Source organism: Monodelphis domestica, chromosome 2 (genome assembly GCF_027887165.1).
Source record: "Monodelphis domestica isolate mMonDom1 chromosome 2, mMonDom1.pri, whole genome shotgun sequence".
Classification (NCBI taxonomy): Eukaryota; Metazoa; Chordata; class Mammalia; order Didelphimorphia; family Didelphidae; genus Monodelphis; species Monodelphis domestica.
In genome coordinates, this window is record NC_077228.1 from 6,815,752 (window position 1) to 6,837,968 (window position 22,217).

Below are 22,217 nucleotides of genomic sequence, written 5' to 3' on the forward strand. Positions count from 1 at the left end.
TCCGAGAGCCTGGGGAGTGGCCAGGCTTTCAGCCTCCCTGGTGGAAGTGCCTCGTGGGGCTACTGACATGGTAACTAGGACTCAGCAAAGAAAGGCTGCATTACTTGTCCAGGGGCCAGTCTGAGAAAGGGACGGGACATCATCAGTGGAAATGACATTAGAGAAGAGGCACACCCATCTGCTTTGCCATTGTACCCCAGAGACCAAGGGACCTTTCCATCCAAGGCTGTGAGGGCCACTTTGATGGGTGCTCTTCTAGGGAACCCAGAACAGCACTAGGCCTGGAGGCAGGACCTTCCTCGTTGTACTATTCTGAGCAGGGTACTTCACCTTTGATTGCCTCAGTCTCGTCTTCTGTAAAATGGAGAGAACAGGGTCATTGGGATTCAAATGCTCATCACGACCCCCTGCACAGAGGAAGGGGGAACACATGCTTGTTTCGTTCCTTTGTGCCCGACTAGCGGCTGAAACCTCCCATCTTTGTTGTCTCCTCCATTAAAATGGGAGAGCAGGGATGGGCTTCTTTTGTGTCCCCAGTGTGTGAGGTCCAGAGGGTGCTTACTCTCCCTTCCTTCAGAATCTATTTCTTTGGAGTCAGGCCTATTTTTACAGCAACAATCTTGGGTCAGTCCCTGCAGCCTTTAACTAGACTTGGGAGAGGTCTTGTGTCCTTGCTGGCCTGTCCATGTCATCTTCAGGAGCGGGCTTTCCCTCTCCCTCCATCTTCCCTTTGACTCTTAGCCATGTGTGGGTTCTTTATGTTGGACTTCTCGAAGGGGTTCGATTTGGGTCTACTGTAAGGGAGAAAGAGAATTGAGGAGCTGTCTGGGGTGTACCACCTGCTTTGCCAAGTTGCAAGTGGTCTCCAGTCTCATGGCAACATCAAAGTTGTGGAAGATTGCAGAGCACTGGACTGAGTCTAAATGACCCTTTAAAAAGATGGCTGAGTCTCACAATCAGGTTATTGTCTTTGTCTTTTCTTTTCGTCATCTCCCTGACTTGTCTTTCTTTCTCTTTCCCTTTTTTCAACAAAAAGCTGGTACTAGATGTGTGATTCTCTGCAGTCATCACATTTTAATCCTGATAATTCTGGGTTCTGAAAATGTTAGCTACTCCACTCATCCTTTTGAAAGCCCTTTTTCTTCCTTCAGTTTATTCCATTTGTACTTTCGTTTGTGTTACCCATCTCCTCTTTCAGAATACTTTCATGTCTGCTACAGCCTTGCGAGGGGAGGAGGCCAAAAGGGACTGCAACCATTTCAAATGGGATAGTTCAGTGATTTACTGAAGGTATTCTGGTTAATCAAGTGCAAGACTAGGATTGAGCCCAGGAGTTCAGCTTCAAGTCCTTTGTTTTATGCTTGGGAAACTATGGCACCTAAAGGGATAGCAGATGAGCTTCGGAAGGTTAAAGAGATCACTGTCTGTAATTATTGTACAAGATGAATTTATCCTACGAAATTGTGCTGGGTGCTTGGGCAGGTGGTAAACAGAATAGAGTTAAATAAGGCCCCAAAGTGTTAGATGCACCTTTGGGAAGGTCCAGTCTTTCTCCATATTCTACTAAATGTTGGTGAAAATGGAGCTGATAGTCAAATAGTTTTTCTAATGTTTCTATAGAAAGTTTATTTTTAGTTGACACACACATACATCAGCAGCAGCAGCAGGAGGACTTTTTGATTGTCAAGACTGGAAGTTTGGCCAGATAGGCTTAAAATGAGAGAGGTATTTGGATTTATTTTGCAACATTTTTTAGTTATGCTACTAAACTTCATATCTTTGAAGCCATCATAGGGTTTAATGATGATAACATCTATTCCTTTGTCCTTTGCTTCGTGCATCCCCAAATTGCACACTCTTACACACACACTCACTCAACAGTGTTAGTAAAGACTTGGAAGAAAGGAAAAGAAGGTATCTCTTGCTGTCTGAACCCCTGTTTTTTTTGAGAAAAGACGAATCATGGATAAGAGCAACTTTGGGGTTTGGAGGTTTCTCCTTAACTCTGAGGTGCTCAGACAATATTGACCCAGATGACCAAGCACTACAAAATGTCTAAAAATGGGTGAGAGCCTGTTAGTAAAAATCTCCACATGGGGTAATAAGCAGCATTACTTTTTCTGGCTCACATTTGGATGGTCTGTAATTTCTTCCCAATGAAATTTCATCTAGCAGACCTTGGCGAATCATAGCCAGAAGAATTTCCTTTATTCCCATTTCTCTGTAGAATTCCATTATAACAACACTTTCTCTGGATTCAGGTACACCACTTAAAATCATATCCCCCCAAATACAGGTTTAGCTATAAGAGGGATTCTTAACCCTCAAGTTTCTAAGGAAGTCTGGGAAGTGTGTGAAGCCTTTAATTGACATTTACCATTTCAGGGATAAATGTAGGCAGCTCTCGTTAGGAGGAGGAGTTCCATGGGCTTTCCCCCACTGGCTAAGGGTAAAGGTCACAGCCTTAGAACACGGGTATGAATGTTATGCCTGAATGTATTAGGCGCCCCTGGAGGACCTGCTGCATTCTGAAATGGAACCTAGAATGCCTCTTCTCAAGTCTGTTCAAAAAAAGCTAGGTATCTGGAGGAGTTGTGGGTATCCCCTGGACTTGTCCCCGAGACCAAGGAGTGACATTCAGGGCTCATGGACAGCAGGAACCCCTTCCTCTCCCTCCCTTCCTTCCTTCTCTCTTTGTCTCTTTCCTTCTGCTCCTCCTCTCCTTATAGACCTGGCTTCGACCTGGGTCTGGATCACAGTATGTTCAATTGGAACTCAGAGGCTCAGAGAAACATCATCCCAAGAAGTCGTTAGACCCCATCGTACCTCTGGTTCTAGATTAAATCTCAGCTTTCTGAAGTTGCCTATAAATGTTGCTTTCTTGGTTTCTGTTTTTAACCTTAAGACTAATCAGTTTTAAATGTGATTTTAAAAGTAATTAGAACACTCATATAGAATTAGGGAAATTTTAGCATTGCTCATTTTATAGTTGCAGAAATGGCAACACATTAATTATGTCATCTTTTTTATTACAAATATAGTGCCTTTACTTTCCCGAATGCTGCCTTCCGATGCATGTAAAATATACAAACAAGGTATCAATATCAGGTAAGATGATTTGCTTTTGTTATTGAAGTTTGGAAAATTTGGCCGTGTTTCTGAGTGCTTTGCTTGATCCAGAGTTTGCTTTAGCCATCCTTTCCTGTAAAGACTCAGTTGTAAAATGATTGGATGGGTGTTGTAGATAACTGTACTGGCAATAAGGTGTGTATAGAGTCTAGCAGTTTATTGAAACAATCTTTAGGTTTTACCATTAGAATATTTATAATAGAGGCAGCTGTGAGGGTGGCTCGGTGGATAGAGAGCGGGGCCTGGAGATGGAAGGTTGTCCTTGGTTCAAATCTGGCCTCAGACACTTCTTAGCTAGATGACCCTGGGCAAGTCACTTAACCCCAATTGCCTAGCCCATATCACTCTTCTGCCTTGGAAGCAATACTTAGTATCAATTCTATGATAAAGGGTAAGGGTCAAACTATTTATTTTAGACTAGTTTAAGTTGTAAAGTAACTGTTTTCTTGATTCAAGAATGTAGTAGTAGGATTGCTAGCACTATATGTGTGTACAAAAGCTTTAAAAAATTACCTCGGGGATTAACAATGTGGAATGATATTCATTTCATAAAGTTTGTAAATTAGAAGTATGGTGTACTTTGAGAATCCTCTTGAAAGTTTTTGCCTGTGGATGCCTTTAGAGATGATTGTGATTCGAGGATGATTTTCTCCCTGAATATGTTTAAAAGAAATTACGTCCAGTTCCAACTTTTGCTAGCTTTAAAAAGGGATCATCTTTAAAAATTCTTTGCTGTTTGGAAGAATACTGAGGAGAGAATGTCAGCCTCAGGTCTCAGAGGGTGGCACAGGATGGAGAGTGGGGCTTGGCCATCAGCAAAGACTTGAGTTAGAATTTTTGGCTCAGATACTCACTAATGGTAGGATGCTGGGCAAGTCATTTAACTATTTTCTGTTTCAATTTTCCCACCTTGGCAGAGGGGATAAGTTTGGTGATTGAGTGCCATTGATATTACCAATAATGATTCCAATAACACATTTTTCCAAAATATTTTTTAAATTTTATTTAAAAATTCCAAGTTTAAATATTAAAAAAATATTTACTTTTCCCCATTTACATGGACAATTTTTAACATTCATTTTCTAAATTTTAAGTTCCAAATTCTCCCCCTCTCTTTTTCCCTCTTCTACCTCCTCCTAAAGACAGTGAGCCATTCAATCTAGGATATATTTTTGTGATCATGGAAAACATTTCCCCATTGGTCAGGAACAACAAAAAATCTTCAAGGACTATAGAGTCCTTGAGCTGGAGGATGACCTTTAGGAGCCAGATACCCCGACTCCTTTCTGTTGGTGAGAAGATTGAAAGCCAGAGAGCAGAAGACTTTGGCTTCCCCGGGTCACACTGAGAAAGGAACCGAGGCAGGGTTCCAACCTCCAGGCCTGGCCACCTTTCTGTGATAGCACATTGCCTCTCTCTGGGGTATTGCATGCCCTCAATTAGAAAATAAACAAGCATTTTTCTGTTGTTTAAAGCAATCAACCAAGCTTTCTCTGGGGGCAGAAATTATTTTCAGACTTGACTTGGTTGTTTTCTAAAGTCAGTCGCTGCTCAGTACCTTATTGAGACCCTCCTGGGTTTTCCTGACATGGTCACACAAGTGTGAAAAAGCTACTGGGTATGCGGCGGCTTGAGTAGGGAGCCCAGGCTCGTTCCTAGAGTCTTCAAACAAACTGTCCACTCAAGTCCAGTCAAACGTTTCCAAACAGCGAATGCTTAGGGCGTTAGGGCAGTCGTGCGCAAGTCAGGGAGCTCGGCTCATTCCTGGTATCCCCCCCCCCCCCCATCCCCCCATGCAAATTGAAGGGAAATCAAGTAGTCCTAGAAATCACATTTTTATTGTGCCTGTTCAGTGGGTTGCAGAAGTGCGGTGTGGTCTTCTCTAGTTGTCCCATTATTTTTGCGGGCTGGTATAGACCCTCAGTCACTAAACCAGGAGTTTCAGTTCCCCTGAGGTTTTTTTTAACACTTGCCTCCTGTCTTAGAATCAGTATTACATATTTACAGTTTTGATATTACATATTGATTCTAATGCAGAAGAAGAGTTTAAGGCTGGGTAATTGGGGTTAAGTGACTTGCTCAGGGTTGCACAGGCAGGAAGTGTCTGAGGTCACATTTGAACCCAGGTCCTCCCATATCTAGGACTGGCTCTCCATCCACTTAGTCACTCAGCTGCTCCTCCTTTGAGGTTTTAAGAAAACTTTCTTGTCATTTGATGGAAGCTGAAGCTATATAGTTCTTGAAAACTTCTAGTGATTGCCCAAAGTTTTATCCCTTTTCACACCATTCCTTCATTCTGAAAGCTTTTCTTCCTGGACACTGAATGGACAGGTTGGGCCTCAGAGCCTCGTGAGCATCTGATGGGGCTTCTAGTTCAGCAACTTGATTTCTGGGCATGTACCAGTTTCGGCACCATTGCTACCTTTTGCTGCTGTTCAGCTATTCTCAGTCACATCCAACACCTTAAGACCCCATTGGGGTTTTCTTGGGAAAGATGCTGGAGTGGTTTGCGATTTCTTTTCCAACTTATTTGACAGAGGAGGAAACTGAGGCAGCAAATGGTAAAATGACTTGCTGAGGGTCATACAGCTGGAAAGTCTGAGGCCAGATTTGAATTCAGGAAGATGAATCTTATTGCTGCCTCCTTTTGCTGCTTGGGAACAGGAAATTGAAGAGAAATTGCCTTTGTTTTTTAAGGTAAGAGGCCTCTTTTTAAAAGTACTACAATCTAGAGAGGAATCCTTTTTCAGAGCTGGACTGGATTTAGATGAACTACAAGGTTCCTTCCTGTTAAGAGGGGCCATGACAATAACAACTTTCTGGCCTTTGCCTCCTTAATGACAGTTGATGAGGGGGACTCTGACAGGGTTTGGGAGAAGATACACAAAGGGGTTCTCTGCCCCTTAGCTCAGCCTTTGGGGAACGGAGATTCTCCTCCAGTGGGATTGCTTATTTGACTCAACCATTGGAAATGGATGATTCTGGCTTAGATCTGTTTTTTTTTTTAAACTGTTACCTCCCATCTTGGAACTAAAGAATCCATACTGTGTCTTGGTTCTAAGGCAGAAGAGTGGTAAGGGCTAGGCCATGGGGGTCAAGTGACTTGCCCAGGGTCACACTGCTGGGAAGTGTCTGAGGCCAGTTTGGAACCCAGGATCTCCCGTCTCTAGGCCTGGTTCTTCATCCACTGAGCCACCCAGCTGCCTCCCGGCTTAGATATGTTCTTGAACTTCCCTTCAAGTTCAGCTTTAAGCCTGTGAGCCTTTCGTGATACCTCAACTTCCTTTTATAATCTGCTGTGCTAGAGGAAGTGTAATGGATGGGAAATGAGGGAAACGTTGATTGACCCTTTGACAATTCTTGGAATCTTAAAAACTGTTGTAGATCCTTCAATCCCCCCACCAGGACGATAGAGGAGCAGGTAGCTCTCGTAGGGCTTGATGGACACACGGTGCATTTCTTCTGACGTATCTCATTTGACTCTCGTGAACCAGGCAGTGCCCTTGTCACGGTCTTAGGTCATCCCTGAAGAAAGGGCCGTAACTCAGGAGATGAAGTGGCTTCGCTTGCCCGAGTCCTCCCTTGAGCTCGCTGCTTGACTGCCTTTCCGTACTGTAATTTGTCTTTAGAAGATGCTTCCCTCAGAATAGGCCTTTCCACCCGAGCACGGAGGGCTTGTGTCGCTCTTAGGTTGTGGCAAAGGCTTTTGTTCAAGGAACAGTGAACCAAAAGCCAGCAATGGCCCCTGCTGCCAAGGCCCGGCTGCCTTCCCGTGGTGACGCCTCGATCTTCTTAGGAAAGAGCCTGTGGAATTGGGTGCCTTCAGTGTTTCCCACGAGTTAATCACTTTGTCCATTTTCCACAGGCTTGACACAACTCTCATAGACTTTACTGACTTGAAGTGCCAACGAGGGGACTTGAGCTTCATTTTCACTGGTGACTCTCCGCCCTCTCAGTCGTTTGTAGTGTTAGATAACGAACAGAAAGTTTACCAGAAGATCCATCACGAGGTGAGTCTGCCCTCAGGGACCTCGGGCCAGTCACTTACCCTCTGCCTCCTGGTCCTTATGGCTCTTCTTCCTTGGATCAAGATACAGCATTGATTCTGAGATGGAAGGGAAGGGGGAAAGCTTAGGACTGCCCGAAGGCTTTCGGGACACGCTGGTCACGCCAGCATGATGCTCTTGCTGAGGGTCAGCTGGGCTCTGGGTGTGGATTTGGCAGCTGCTTCTCTGGAAGGGTGGCATGTGTTTGCAGCCACATCCAGAGAAAAAGCCTTTTTTGGTTGGCCTTCTGAAATCCTGTTGTTCTCTTCTGGCCTCACAGACACCAACCTGCGCCTCAGTCCATGGAGGCGGAAGCCTGTGCCATGTGCTTGGGCCTTGTTCGTCTGTGTTGGCCTCCCCCACTGGGCACTGGCTCCCACCTATCTTCCATCTCCCCTTTCAGGGCACCTTCCTGGCTCTCAGGGTGGGGAATTCCATCCGCCTGTCCATCTGTCTGTCTGGAGGTGGTCAATGTGGACACGTGTTTTGTACGATGGCAGGTGTAGAACCGACACTGTGTTATCTGCTTTCTTAGCAGTTGGGGAGGGAATCTGGAATTAAAAACAAAAAGAAGACTATTCTTCCTATGGATTAGTAATAATTAACATCATATGGACGTGGACACAGATGATGTGGATGATAATGCTAATATGGATTACACGGGTGAACATGATTTGCATCCAAGAGTCACGGACTGTTAGGAGGGAGCAGGTTAGAAGGTTTTCCCACTCCTGGCCTGCAGTCTGGGCATCAGGCTTCTGCCATCTGCCATCAGAATGGAGGAGAAGAAACAGCTGTCTTGAGCCAACCCCAGAACATGCAGAAGATGAGGCTAGATAGTGGTCGAGCACTGATCCAAAAGGCATAGATATAGGTCCAGATTCTGCTTCTTGGTGTGGACTGGCCTGTTTGACTCTCAGGACCCCAGGAAGGCCTCTTGGACTGTGATCTCAGAACAGTTGCCAGGAAGATTTGAGTTCAAATTGTGAACCTTACAAAATTCCCAGACCCTACTTCATAAGGTTGGGTTAAGACCATTCCCCCTTGGGATTTTGATTGTTATAGCTGTAATATTGTATTTCCTTAAAAAACCCAATTCTCAGTCAAACCAAACAATTGCTCCCTCTAATATTCAACAAAATGCAGAACTAAATACTCGGCTTGAACTTATGGAGCAAAGTTTGGGGGAGCTCATAGCTTTTATGAAAAACAATAACCCTCCTAGTCAACCCACCTCTCCCCCTGCCTCCTCGGCCTCAGAAAACCCTACTCATGCTTCTGACCCCACACCCTCAACTCTAAGTACACACCACACCCACGCTTCAGACACTATACAATCCACTCTTAAGTTCACACCCTACCCATACTTCTGATCCTAATGCCTCCACTTCACACCTTATTGATTCCTCCAATCCTAATACCTCTGTATCCTTTCACACTTCTTCCTTGGCTCCTCCTTCCCACCCTGCTCAATTCAATTCTCATACCCTTCCTACCTCTGATCTTTCTGGCACTATGGGACAACAACAAACCCTCTCCCTTAGTGTGCCCAACTCTTCTATTTCTCATACTTACTCCACTGAGAATGGAGTAAGAAGCCTAGAAACAAATAATTCAGATAGATTATTTCCTTTAAGGGAAGTACCCACTTTTAATAAAGATGGAAACTTGGTATCTGTAAGACATCATACACCTTTTAGCCCTGAGGATTTAAATAAATTGAAGGAAAATATGCCATCATTTGAGGACGAACCTATATTAATTTAAAAAAAAATTAGAGAACATATTCAGAACTTTTGACCCCACTTGGAGGGATGTTGAGAATTTATTAGAAGCAATTTTGACAAAGAGAGAGAAAAATATCGTCTCTCTGGCTAATTAAAAGCGAGGTAGAAGAGGACATTATTGGCCAACTGAAGATCCACATTGGAACCCCAATGTTGAACTAGATCACACAAAACTAAACCAGACCAGAGAAGCATTATTGACAGCCATGAGAGCTTGCTCTGATAGACCTGAAAAATGGTCATAATTTGAAAGAACCCGACAAGATATTGATGAAACACCCTCCCAGTTTATGGACAGACTTATTGATGTAGGAAATACATATATGGACCTTGATTTATCCAGAGAAAGAGACATTAGGCAAATACGTAGGCAATTTGTTGAGAATTGTTGTTCAGTGGTAAAAGATTACTTTAAAACTAGCTGTCCTAATTGGGACTCTATGGACCTTGAAGAATTGAGGAAAGTAGCATCCTATGTTTATAAGGGTTGTGTAAAAAGACCTGAGGAAGGCAATATGTTAGTGGAATATTTAAAGAAAGAAATTGAAATGTTAGAGACAATTGAAAAATAAGGGAGAGACTATAGCCCCTTTGCGGGAATTCACAAATAAATCAGTCACCTGCTACTTCTATGAGAAGGGCCACAAAATGATGGAATGTAGAACCTTTCTTAAGATGATTGGAAGAAATACACAGTTTAATAACAACTTTAGAAATAACAACTATAGAAATGATGATAATGGTCATAGAAATCAGAATTTTAGAAATTATAATAATTATGGAAATAACTATAATGAATATAGAAATAAGAACTTTAGAAACCAAAATTATAGAAATAGGAATTGGGAAAATAATGACAATGCTCCAAATGAAGAAAATGATAATACCTAACAACAATATATGAGAAATGGTGCTCGTCCAAAAAATACTCGAGGTGGGGTGCCCAAGGAACTTCCCAAATATAATGAAGGTGATTCTTCTTAGACTCTATTGATTTTGTTGATATTAATTAACCCTTTTCAGTTTTGTCTCCACTCCAAGTAGTAGGAAAGAATGAACAAAGAATTTAAACTATGATTGGAAAACTATGCACTGAGACACATTTAAAATGGCCTGAAATTCTGCCTCGGGCCCTATTTTATCTTAGAAGCAGGCCTAGAGGAGACCTACACATCTCACCATTTGAGATGCTTTTTGGACATCCGCCTATACAGGCTAAACCTTTTTCCCCTGCATATACATCACTATTAGGGGGAGATACTACTATTGCTTCCTATATACAGGAATTACAGCACAAACTGCGTGAACTTCATGAATCTGGAGCTGCAGTACAAGCAGGACCATTAGGTTTTTTTCTGCATGACTTGAACCCAGGAGATAAAATGTATATTAAGAATTTCAAGTGTACTGGAGCAACTCAGCCTTCGTGGGAAGGACCATTTCAAATATTGTTAACTACTCCAACATGTATAAAGGTTGGAGAAAAGGACTCTTGGATTCATTGATCACATGTGAAGAAAGCATCTTCTGCTGAGACTGATGTTATATGTTGGAGATAATAATCCATAGACAAATGGATGCTGATTTTTCAAAGACACATTGAATTACTGATTTTTTTCCTTGTTTTTATTATTGCTTTTTTAAAATTTTGATTAGAATATTTGACTTTTTTCTTATTTCTTGTACAGAAGTTACATATAATTAATATTTTTCTTCAGTAATAGAAGTTTAATACATATATATACTTGCTAAAATGTTGATGCATACCCAAAAGCTTTAAACTATGGGAACCTGCCATTTATTGATAAAATATTATAGAACCGTGATTAATGTTTGTATCTGATTCCAGAAAATGCGATAAAAACAAGGAGCACAGACTTAACCTGAAAAGTGCCAAAAAGAGCACACAGGAAATAATAATGTGAGACTTGAGGTTGCGACGCTTGACATATGTTAAGTCGTAGGACTTCCTTGTATCTACACTCTTTGCGAAGTACTCATACAAGTACAAAATTTGACTATCATGCTGGCTACCTATATCCCTGAGAATGTCAAAAATCAAATGAGGGAATGACGCTTCCCTATCAAAATAGAATTCTAATTCTTTTCTTCTTTTATTATGGCAACTTCCTGTAGTCTTGGCTGCAAATGGCTAAGTGGAATATTACTGCATTCTGTCCTACAGACTTGTGGGATAGAAATTACTTTAAATTGGACCTATACAAGGACCTATTTTGAATTTTTTTTCCTTATGTTTTTGATTGTGCTTTTCTATTCTTTTGATAATTGACTCATACATCTCCATAACTTAACATTGCATTCTGAGATGAACTGGATGTTTTTTAACACATACTTCAGGGGGGATTGTATTTTAATTTAAAATCCAGGAATTTTTTATTTTTTGTTTGAGATTGTATTTTTATGAAAATCCAAGATTTTCGATTTTTGTTGAAGAAAAGATCTTCAAGGAAGAAGCTTGCTAACTCCTAAATCCAGAGAATGAATTGTTACAGAAAGATGCTGGAAAATCCACACTACATCAAGAAGATCAAGAATGAACTTTGGATATGGTTGATTGAACTGAACTTTGATTGAACATTTATTGTAAATGTACACATTTATGCCAAAAGGGACTGCCCCTAATTTGGCTTTCTGTCAATGCGCCTAGCAAACATTGGTTTTGCTTTCTTTCTTTTCTATTTCTCTCTAACTACTCTAATTTCCTCTTAGAAAATTGAATATTGTATATATCTATAGTTAGAAGTGCATTTAGGATTACAAGATGATTATATTAAATGATCAATGGGGAGACTAGTCTCCCAATGATCATCAGGGGGGATTGTGAACCTTGAAATTTCTCAGACCCTACTTCATAAGGTTAGGAATGTAAACCTTAAAAAATTCCCAGACCCTACTTCATAAGGTTGGGTTAAGACCATTCCCCATTGGGACCATTCCCCATTTGGGCAGTGAAGGTACTTAGATCAGGAATGTGAGAACTCTACTTCACCATACTTAAGTATGCCTTAGGGGAAGATAAAGTTGTAAACTCTTTGCTGAACAATGAAAGATACTTAAACCCATACTTATAGTAAGACAAAAAGTTCTTAAGCCACGCCTATTTTTGGATATAATACAAAGGGGTGCTAAGTACCTATAAAGGTCAGACAACTTGTGTTGTCTGAGGAGCAAAGAGGTGAAAATTTACTCAGAGATCCTAGTCTACTCAGGTGTGAATTACTCAAAAGATTAGTCTACTCAGGTGTGAACTAAGAATGGTCTGTCCTTTGAAAAACGTCTACTGTGATTGGTAGATGGGAGAACTTAGGGGAGGAGACATAGGAGAAAATTCCCTTTATAAGGAGATGAGAAATCTTAGAGCAGGACAGTCTCCTGAAGGAAGCTCTTGGGACAGTCTCTTGAAGACAGTCTGAGGGAGGCTGACTGACTGGAACTCCCTCTGAGGAGACTCTGTCCCTCTGAATCCTTGCTTGGACAGATCTTGTGGTGAGTGATAAAAGACTGACTGATCCCTCTCTTCCTAGGCTGCCAGCCTAGGCTGGTATAGCTCTTTTCTCATTATTTCCCTTTCCTCTCTCTTTTTCTTTAATTCCTCATTGTATGAATTAAAATATCTATAAAACCCAGTTGACTTGGGTATATTCATAATTGGGAATATTTCCGTGGCGACCACCTTATATATTGATTTTAAAACAAGACACTGTCTTGAAACTCTATTTTCTGCGGTCACAATTTATACATCCACTCTTTTATCTACTACAATTTATGTCTCCCACTATTTTAATCATTACAGTTTATGGCCTCAACTATTTTAACTCTTACAAAATCCAGCTACGGACATTGGGCAGCCAGATCTGCTTCAGTTTCCTTATCTGTAAAATTGAAACGATAATAGCACCTGTGTGTCAGGGTTGTTGTGGGGATTATTGAGGAAATATCTGTGCAGTTTTGCAAGCCTTAAAGTGCTCTCTAAATGCAAGTTATATGTTATCTATAGAATCTGCATTGGGGTTCAAAGAATTTTAACAGGGCATTTCTTGCACTGATGAAATCATAGGTTTGGACAGAAATGATCTTTGATAGTTTATATTATGTATATATCTTTATATATAAAGGCTAATGTGCCTGACTTTTTACCCTTCCAACTGGGAGAAGAAAGACTTATTCAATAATCTTTATTTTGAAATTCAGGCTGGGAGTTTGATATATTACTGAACTACTTGAAAGTTAAACTTTTCTAAACGAGGTTATTACCATGAGCTGATCAACATTTTAGAATTTTCCCGCAGAATCTGCTTTTTTCCTCTTCCCTTTATTTCTTGGGAATATAAACAAAAAAACTAAAGTATTTGATAGTGACAATATATAACAATTTTCTCAGTATCTATTATGGTATAAAATCTAATTTATGTCATTTAAAATTTTTCTCGTCGTTAAGGAATCAGAGACGGAAACAGAGGAAGAAGTTGACATTTTAATGAGCAGTGATATTTATTCCGCAACTTTATCAACCAAAACCATCACTTTCACTCGTGCCCAAACAGGATGGCTTTTCCGGGAAAATAAAACAGTATGTGTGAATTATACATTTCCCAGCTTTCATAAAACTGTCTCTGTTGTGCTATTGAAGCATCTGTCAGTCATGAAATTGAAAGTAGCTAACAGAACCAATTTTAAGACATCGAGACTCTCTTTGCCGTGCAGTTTGCTCCAGTAACACCGTTGTGGTGATGTTATACATGGAGGCTGCGTAACTAAGATTAGGTGTGTTCTAGGAGATCATTGAGGAGGGCATTGTTGTTCTCAACTGGTTTTGATTTTGAGAAGTTTGATTCTTCAAATGACTTTTGGGAGTCACAATGATATAATTGGATGCCACTTTGGGTAGCATAAATGGATATTGAAAAGATGGCCCCCCCCCCCCCCCCCCGTAGCATTTTAGCTCCTGCTGCCCAATAACTTGGCATCTGTGGTTTAAGAGTCAGTCCTATGTTTGGTTCAGTTATCGCTCCCTTTGTGACATCTGCAAACCAGAGGAGTGTGCCGTGGCTCCACAGGGCCATGCACAGATCCTGAGGGTCTTCCCCTGGAGACCTCCTGCAGTGTTGGCACAACTTTGAACAACTACTCTAACCAATTCTACATTCTTCTCTAATCCACGTCTCTCCTCCCCAAGAATAGTAGGAGATAATTTACCAGTGTATACTGGGCTAAATTTGATGATATTTTCCCATCTCTGAGATTAATCTTCATGAAGCCACCATGCCGGCTCTTTTCACTGAAAATTATCTTCTTGTAGAATTTCCCCAGGAATGTAAAACAGGCCCACTGGTTTGTGTGGTCCAGACTCTGTTCTCTTAAAATTTTTTTTAAACCCTTACCTTTTGTCTTGGATATACTATGTATAATCCGTATTACAAATTGATTCCAAGGCAGAAGAGAAGTTAGGACGAGGCAGTGGGATAAGTGACCTGTCTAGAGTCATATATCCTGGACGTGTTTGAGGCCAGATTTTTACCCAAGATCTCTTCTATAGTCCTGGCTCTCAGTCTGCTTTGCCACCTAGATGCCCTCTGTTCTCTTAATTTTTCACAAATTCTTGACATTGTGTGACCCTTTTGGATGTTGTGGTCCCTCCTATGCTGTTTATGGTCTTGCCCACATCTGCCAGGACCCAGATCCAGGTGACTTCTCTGACCACCCTCTTAGTGATCCTTGGCCATCTAGTCCCAGTGAATTGCTTAGTAATTTCTTTCCTGTCATTTCCAGTGTACAGTTATTTAAAAAAAAAACCAATAGCAGAATAAGAATTGAACATTCCCACTTTTTGTCATCATAGTCCTGTTCACCCCAAGCAAAGAATCTCTTCCTTTGTTTGACACCCCCCCCAAAAAAAAAGATCTACAGGGCCTATTTTTGTTATCCTTTCCCTCCATTAATATTCCAAGCTTTCCTGAGCTTGGAGATTGCTGGTAATTGCGATCTTCTTGCATGTGTCAGTAAAGAGGATGTCCAAAGTCCCCCAAACTTTAGTAGCCTAAGAGTGCCCTAAGCCTTTTCACACACCCTGTGTTATTAAGATCCCTGCTGTTCTGGGCACTGGGCTAAGCACAGGAGACCCAAAGAAAAAGAGGCAGCCCCTGCCCCTGGAGGCCCCATTCTAATGGCAGCCAACATGCAAACAACTGTGTTCAGCCATGAGCTAGACAAAGACAGAGCAGAAAGAAGCAGGAGGGAAGGAGGTTGGGAAAGAATTCTTGGAGAAGGTGCCATTTTAGCTGGAACTTGAAGGGAACCAGAAGGAGCAGTAGAGAGTGAGCATACCATAGAAGGGGGCTAGCCGGTAAAAGCGTATGCACTTGGAAGAAAGGCTTGTTGGAGGACCAGCAAGGAGGCCATGATCATTGGATTGAAGAGTCAGTTAGTGTGGGTCAAGAATGGGTCAGAAGACATTAAAGGTAGAAGGGGCCAGGTTCTGATGGGCTTTGAATACCAAACAGCATTTTGTATTTAATCCCTGAGGAAATAGGGAGCCATTGGAATTTATTGACCAGAGGAGCTGTTGTATTTCTTGTGATGAATTCGAGAGGAGAGAACCTTACAGAAAGCGACTATTAAGTTGTCCCATGAAGACATGAGGAGGGCCTGAACCAAGATAGTGGCCATGGGAGTGGGGCAAATGCGGTGATGTGAACAGAATTTGGCAACTGATTGGATGTGTAGGGTAAGGGAGAGGAAGGAGAGAGCAAGGATGTCCCTGAAGCTCTGAGGCTAAGTGACTGGAAGGGTGGTGGGGAGGCAGAGGAATGAATGAGGTACCCACCACATATCCAGATCAGGTAGGGGGCTCAGAGTCATTGGCTTGATGACAACCCCCCCCCCCCCCCCCCCCCCCGGAAGATGAAGCTGCAACAGAGACTGAGGAGGAGGAGCAGGTGGGCAGATAAAAGGAGAATGGAAAGAAGGAAGATCCCATCTCGTGTAGCAAAGGGTTTCAGGTAGCCTTGGCCCGCTTGGATAGTGGAACAATACCAGGTGCTATTTTTCGTTGTTTTTAACTGGTTTTGCTTTAAAATAATTTATTTTCAGAATAGTTGTGAAATGGAGGCCCAATTCAAAATCTTAAGGTTTATTTTTTAGTCTTGTCTAAAATTTAGGTTTAATCTCATCTGAAAAAGGTCGATAAATTCTAACACATCTTAGTAGGACTCAGATGAGGAAGCTTGGCCCTGTGGCTGATTAAAGAATATCAATTTCATATCAGTTTTGACAATTTTCAAAAATAATGTCACTGGAAATCCTTCTGTTGAAGACTTTCTTTTGTTGCAGATTTTCTTAACGTTTTAAACCATATGATTTTGTTTTAGGAAAGAGTGGGAAACTTTCTGGCCAACTTTTACCTGGTGAATGGACTTATTTTAGAATCCAGAAAAAGGAGAGAACATCTTAGTCAAGAAGATATCATTCGAAATAAGGCCATCCTGGAGAGTTTAAGTAAAGGTGGAACCTTAATGGAACAGAATTTTGAGGTATAGTAAGCAAAAAGAATCTTGGTTTGTAATCCTGCAAAGCCAAAGATCTCAATCTCACCGTGGATGCACACTGAAATTTCGAGTGTTTTGCTTTTCCTGTATTACTGATTTTTTGTGAAACTTTAATCTGAGGAAGTAGGCCCGATAAAGCAAGCATTAGTTAGGCCTGAACGTTTCTTCTGAGTTAACTTTTGGTGATTGACCAAGTTCTGATTGAAAAATTGCCATTTTTGGCAGATATAACTTAGTTTTTAGGTTCTTGTCCCCTTGCCTTTGGTCACCCTTCAGTCGACCCCACAGAGCTCTGCCCACTTTGCCCATCGTGGGATTCTTCCTTCCTTCTCTCATTCATATGGCAGTTCTTTGTTCGGCACAGCCAAGGCCTGGTGCGACGTACAGTGCTGGAAAGGGAAGCCAGCTGAGGCGAGATGTCCCCAGGGCCCAGCAGCCGGAGCTGTGCGGACATTCGTCTAGTGATTGTGGGGAGGACTTCCTATTTTGGTTATTTCAGGAAAGGTTGTATATGCAGTAAGCTGTCGCGGAGTGAACAGGACGGGGGTTTTCGTGAAGTTGAATTAACCCTGTTTTTCAGTGAAATGTCGAGGTGCCTCGGCTATCCCTGCTCCCGGGAGGCAGAGGTGGGGGGCGGCTCTCCAGCTTGGCTGATCCAATCTGGATTTTGCTTCAGTGTGGGGAACTTAGAGCGGGGCGCAGGAGCCTGGTAGGCGTGTACTGCTGGGTCTGGACAGCCCCTGTCTTCTCAGGCCGAGCTGGTGAGAGGAAGGGGCAGAGCGTCGCAGTCCAGTGCGCTCTTCCCCCTTTCCTTCATGGCAGTGGTTTCCATCCGAGGAGCCTGCCCCCAGTTCCTTGGCTTTGGCTTGGCCGTGGACATCAGCTGCTGAGCGTGCCCTTTCACGGAGGTCTCCAGGCCCTCCCATCATGCTTTGGGCCTCTCTGGGTGGCTCAGGGAGCGGGACCCCTTCCCCGGCCAGACTTGCTCATGCTGAGGCGTGTGAAGTCTGTCCGGGCAGGGCGCCTCCCCACTGGAAGCTCCGGACACCAGTGGCTCTTGGGTCTCTCCCAGGGGGTCTCGCCAGTGCGGCCTCCTTCCTCGTCATGGAGCCTGCTGGTGCCAAGAAGGGGGCCCTCTCCGGCTTCCCAGGGGTAGAGGCGCCTTTGGGTCCCAGCTGCTCCCTGGGGCTCTCTGGCCCCTCTGCTTGCCTGGGAGTGCGGCTCAGGACCGGGTGGTTAGGCCCCCTCCTGGGAGGGAGACGAGGCGGAGCCCTGTTCTGGGGCAGACCCCGGGGATCCCCCTGCCCTGCCCTGCCCCGGCCCTGACGCGCCGTCCCGCCCTCCGACCCTTTGGGGAGTCTCCAATGACTTAATGTGTGGCTGGAAGACCCCGCTGGGAAGAGGGTGTTGCTTGGCCGTGGAGGGGCCACCCAGACGTGGCCCCGGTGCGAGAGCGGCCTCCGGCCTCCTGAGTGGCTCTGAGCCTTCTCTGAGCGGCCGGCCCTGTTTGGGAGGCGAAGAGCGTCGGGACCGAGGCTCCTCTGCCCGGGCTCGGGCTTCGTGGCCTGGGTCAGGAGAGATGGGGGTTGGTGGGGGGCCGCGCAGGATTCCTGCCCTTCGTGGGGCTTCTCACCCCGCCCCCTTTCCTCGCAGCCCCATAGAAGGCAGTCGCTGACGCCGCCCCCTCCGAACACCATTACCTGGGAGGAGTACGTGTCCGCCGAGACCGGGAAGTGAGTATGGGTCCGCTCTTGTAACAAGCGCCCCCCTTCCTTCCCCCCACCCCCGGCACAGCTGACGCCTGTCCCTTCCCCCGCAGAGCGCCTCACCTGGGCAGAGAGCTCGTGTGCAAAGAGAACAAGAAAATGTTCAAAGCCACCGTCGCCATGAGCCCGGAGTTCCCCCTGGGGATCGAGTCGTGAGTGGGGGCAGGGGCGGGATGGTGGCCGGAAGGGGAGGGCCCCGGGCTGGGCGTGGCTCGCTGAGCGGCCACGCCCTTTCCTCTCTCAGGCTGCTGAATGTCTTGGAAGTCATCGCGCCCTTCAAGCACTTTAGCAAGCTGCGAGAGTTCGTGCAGATGAAGCTGCCTCCCGGCTTCCCCGTCAAGCTCGGTAAGAGGCCCTGGTGGGACCCTGCAGCAAAGAGGGAGGACCGGAAGGAGGTGGACAGGGGCAGAGGGAGCCCGGAGATGAGTGAGCGGGCGGGGCCAGACCTGGGCGAGAGGGGGCGGGGCTCCCGGCCGCAGGAGGCCAGCCTTTCCAAGAGTCCCGGCCTCCCAGGCAGGACTTTGGACCCCAGGAGGTGCTGCAGCTCTGCCTGAGGCAGAGATGGCGGGGCCCAGGGGGGAGGTGCACCCCCACAGCCGGGGACCCCTCCAGGACCTCGATGGGGGGCAGGAGGCACTCACAGGAAGGGGGATCAGGCCGCCCACATGGAGCAGAGCCAGCCTGGAAAGGAATTGGGGGAACACTGGGGTCAGCAAGCGGCCAGCCCAGACAGGAGAGCAGCCCCTGGGGGTGGCTGCAGCGAACCACGGAGGAAGAGCAGGTGGAGCTGGGCATGGGAGGCCCGAAAGCAGAGGTCCAGAGCCCAAGGGGATGGCTGGCCGGGAGGGCAAAGGGTGGCGGTGAGGCAGGAGAGGATGAAGGCAAGATGTGGCCTGCCTGAGCAGAGGCCAGAATGGACACCCAGGAGCATGGTCAGAGGAAAGGGGCTGCCTGGGCCAGAGAACGTCAGCGGAAGGGTTTGGTCGCGGGAGCCAGGCTGGGTGTGTGAACTGGGCTGGGCAGGCAGGAGAAGAACCTGCAACTGCAGCCCCTCATCCCCCGGGGGGCATCCGAAGGAGCACCTCCTCCTGCTGGACTCCTAGGGAGGAGGGAGAGGATAGCAGAGCCCTGGGAGCTCCTCCGCCCTGAGCTTTTGGAAGTGACCCAAGAGGTCCGGCGGCGTGGAAGTGGGGATGGGGAGCCATGGGGTCCCAAGAAGGGAACTGGGGGTGCCAACGAGAGAAATAGGATTTCGGGGGAGCCTCTCCTTGTAGGGCAGAAAAGATGGGAAGGGCGGCAAGGAAGGCGCGACTTGGATTCAGGATGAGCCGTCTGTGATGGTGATAATTCCTTAGTGCTGTCGAGCTCTTGCTCATTTTCTGAACGAGGAAGGGGAAGGCCCCGCTGTGGGGAAAGAACCTGAGAATGTGGGGCCCCCTGGAGGTGGGGCAGGGTCCGGGGACCCCCACAGCCCCGCAGATCCCAGGCTGCCTCTGAAGAAGTGCCCCATCCGCTACTTGCCCTGGTCTGTCCCCCGAGGGGTTCCTGAGTGACCACCCCCTCCCCGTCTGGCCCTTGGGGAAGAGGGAGACTTCCCCTGGGGAAGGGGCGGGACTGTGGGGAGATCAGCTGCTCCCTGCTCGGGCTGGGGGGCCCTTCCCATGTGCTGCCTGTGGCTTCTCCCCACCAAGGCTCAGGCCGGTGGGGCCCAGAGGCTGGCAGCTGGTCTTTGTTCTCGTCTCTCCCGTAGATATCCCCGTGTTCCCCACCATCACAGCCACTGTGACTTTCCTGGAGTTCAGATACGCCAAATTTGACAACCGCATCTTCGCTGTCCCCGACGACTACAAGGAGGATCCTAACCGGTTTCCTGACCTTTAGCTCGCCCGGACAACTCGGCGTCCCAGCCTCGCAGCGGCAGCCAGTGGATGCAGAAGCCGAGACGTTTGTCCAGACGGAGGGAGAGGGCGCTCCAAGTCCTCTGCGGCTGGGCGGCACTCGGAGGCCCGGCTCTCGGGCTCGCTCTCTGGCGGCTCGGACACTCGGACGCTAGAGCAGCTGACACGGAGACCCTCCTGGGCTGCCCGCGGGGGAGACGGGCCCTTCGGGCGTGTGGTGACCCGGGCGGCGGAGAGATCCTTCGGGCCCACCAGAACCCCACGCCGGGCGGCTCAGCCTCTGAGTGTTTGTTGGACGTAGCGAACCGGAAGGGACGCCCTTTGCTGTAGACGACACGACCGGACGGTGACCATTAAACAGTTGCATTTTCACGTTGCAATACATTTCCGAACTAGCATTCACTCTGCAGGGAATACGGTACCTCCTGTAGCACCTTAGTGCAACTCCGTGTGGTGCTATTCATGTTTTTATCGGAATTCTCAAGTGGAAAATGTTTCTTACTAACCTTTGCCGTAGTCTCGACCTTTCTTTTCTAACCCATGTTCATGGTAGTGTTGGCTAGCATGCTTAACGATGTTCATCTTCCAAATCATAGCGCTTTCCAAAAAAGAATCCAAACCTTGTGAAATCGGCCTCCCCCTTGGGGTGCCCGCGTGGCCGCCGCGTGACGGGCTCGGGAGCCGACCAGCGTCGTCCTCCTGAAACGCGTCCCCGCCTTCAGGGCGACTCCTAGAATCCGCGCCGTGCTTTGGTCCAACTCCAGACGCACCTGTTGGTTTCCTTTAGCCACCTTGAGGAAAACCTCTCCATTTATTTTGTCTCTAGGTGTTCCGATCATGGATTCCCCGGTTTTTCAGTTGAAATCTTTCCTATAATTCCAAGTTGGTTGGAAGGTCCAAAGTGGAAAATACTGAGTGCGAATTCCGCTCGCCGCCGGGGGGCCGGGCCTGCTGGGGTCCGATGGTGGAACAAGGGGCCGGGATGCCCGCGAGTCCCCCGTCGGCACAGAACTCCGCGTGCTCGTTCCAGACGGCCCGAGCTTAGCCTTTGATTCCGCCAGGATCTGCGCAGACGCCAAACACCGGACCAAACGGCTGTCTGGCCCCTGGAGCCGCGTCCCGCCGCACCCAAGACGCGAGGACCAGCGCGCGCTCTCGGGACAGGAAGCTGGCGGGGAGCCAAGAGAAGGCGCGGCCCGCCGCGGAGGACGTGCTTAAGGGAGCGCCGAGGCCTCTTTCTCTCCATTCAGTGTATAGGACTGCATAGATGTTCACATTTTAATAAGAAAGGAAGTAATTTTTATAGTGCAGAAAACAAAGTATTCATGGTTAAATTTTTTAAATTATAATTATCGTTGTATGTGGCTTCTTGGACCTTGGGGGGAAACGGGTGTTCGGTGTCAGTTTCTTAGCGTGTCTCCCCATAAGCTTTGGGAGCCCCCCTGAGGTCTCTCCAAGGTCTGCCACGGGGGGGTTGGATCAGGCCGGGGGTCGGCTCTGGTTTCCCGTGTTTAGAAGGTGGCGCCTTCCACGGGCCATCTGATGGATGGGGGGAGGGGAGGTGGCGGCGGTCAGTCTGTGTCCTGGAGCTGTGAACACTTGACTGGGCTCTACTGGAAGTAAAACTACTGAACACATTTGCACTTAGAATCGTTTTGCACACATTTGTACTCAGATCCTTGGTTCCCACGTGCCGCCATCTTCCCAGCCCCACAGGACAGATGGACGTCCCGCCCTTCCCATGACGACTATTAGGAATCCACTCTGATGCAAATAAACTTTTCACAGTATTCACAGACTTTCAGAAATGTGATTTCTTAAACCTAGTTTCTTAGGAAAGCCCCGTTTCCGGTGAAATGGCCAAAGCTCTCCGTCCACCTGACGCTGGGAGAGGCTAGAGGCAGGCTCGGGAGGGTCGGTGGGCCGGGCTCCCCTCAGCCCTGGGCCCAGCTTGCTCCTCAGACACCCCCAATCTGGGTCTCGGGTCCGTCGGTGCCGCTTCATTTTCCCTTTGGCCTGGGGAGAA

At 46.4% G+C, this 22,217-nt stretch overlaps 1 protein-coding gene across 4 annotated transcripts in view; it reads left to right on the forward strand.

Annotated features, from left to right (window-relative positions):
• ANKRD13C (ankyrin repeat domain 13C) overlaps nt 1-21,981 on the forward strand; it is a 74,644-nt gene extending 52,663 nt beyond the window's left edge. For all 4 annotated transcript variants that reach the window (XM_003340094.4, XM_056814934.1, XM_056814933.1 and 1 more), the window contains 8 exons: nt 3,042-3,108; nt 6,995-7,139; nt 13,422-13,553; nt 16,351-16,512; nt 18,181-18,260; nt 18,347-18,445; nt 18,538-18,638; nt 20,044-21,981. In XM_003340094.4, the coding sequence (XP_003340142.2) occupies nt 3,042-3,108; nt 6,995-7,139; nt 13,422-13,553; nt 16,351-16,512; nt 18,181-18,260; nt 18,347-18,445; nt 18,538-18,638; nt 20,044-20,174 (917 nt within the window). In that variant the 3' untranslated portion in view covers nt 20,175-21,981. The remainder of the gene's footprint in view (nt 1-3,041; nt 3,109-6,994; nt 7,140-13,421; nt 13,554-16,350; nt 16,513-18,180; nt 18,261-18,346; nt 18,446-18,537; nt 18,639-20,043) is intronic.
• Nucleotides 21,982-22,217: the final 236 nt, after the last annotated feature.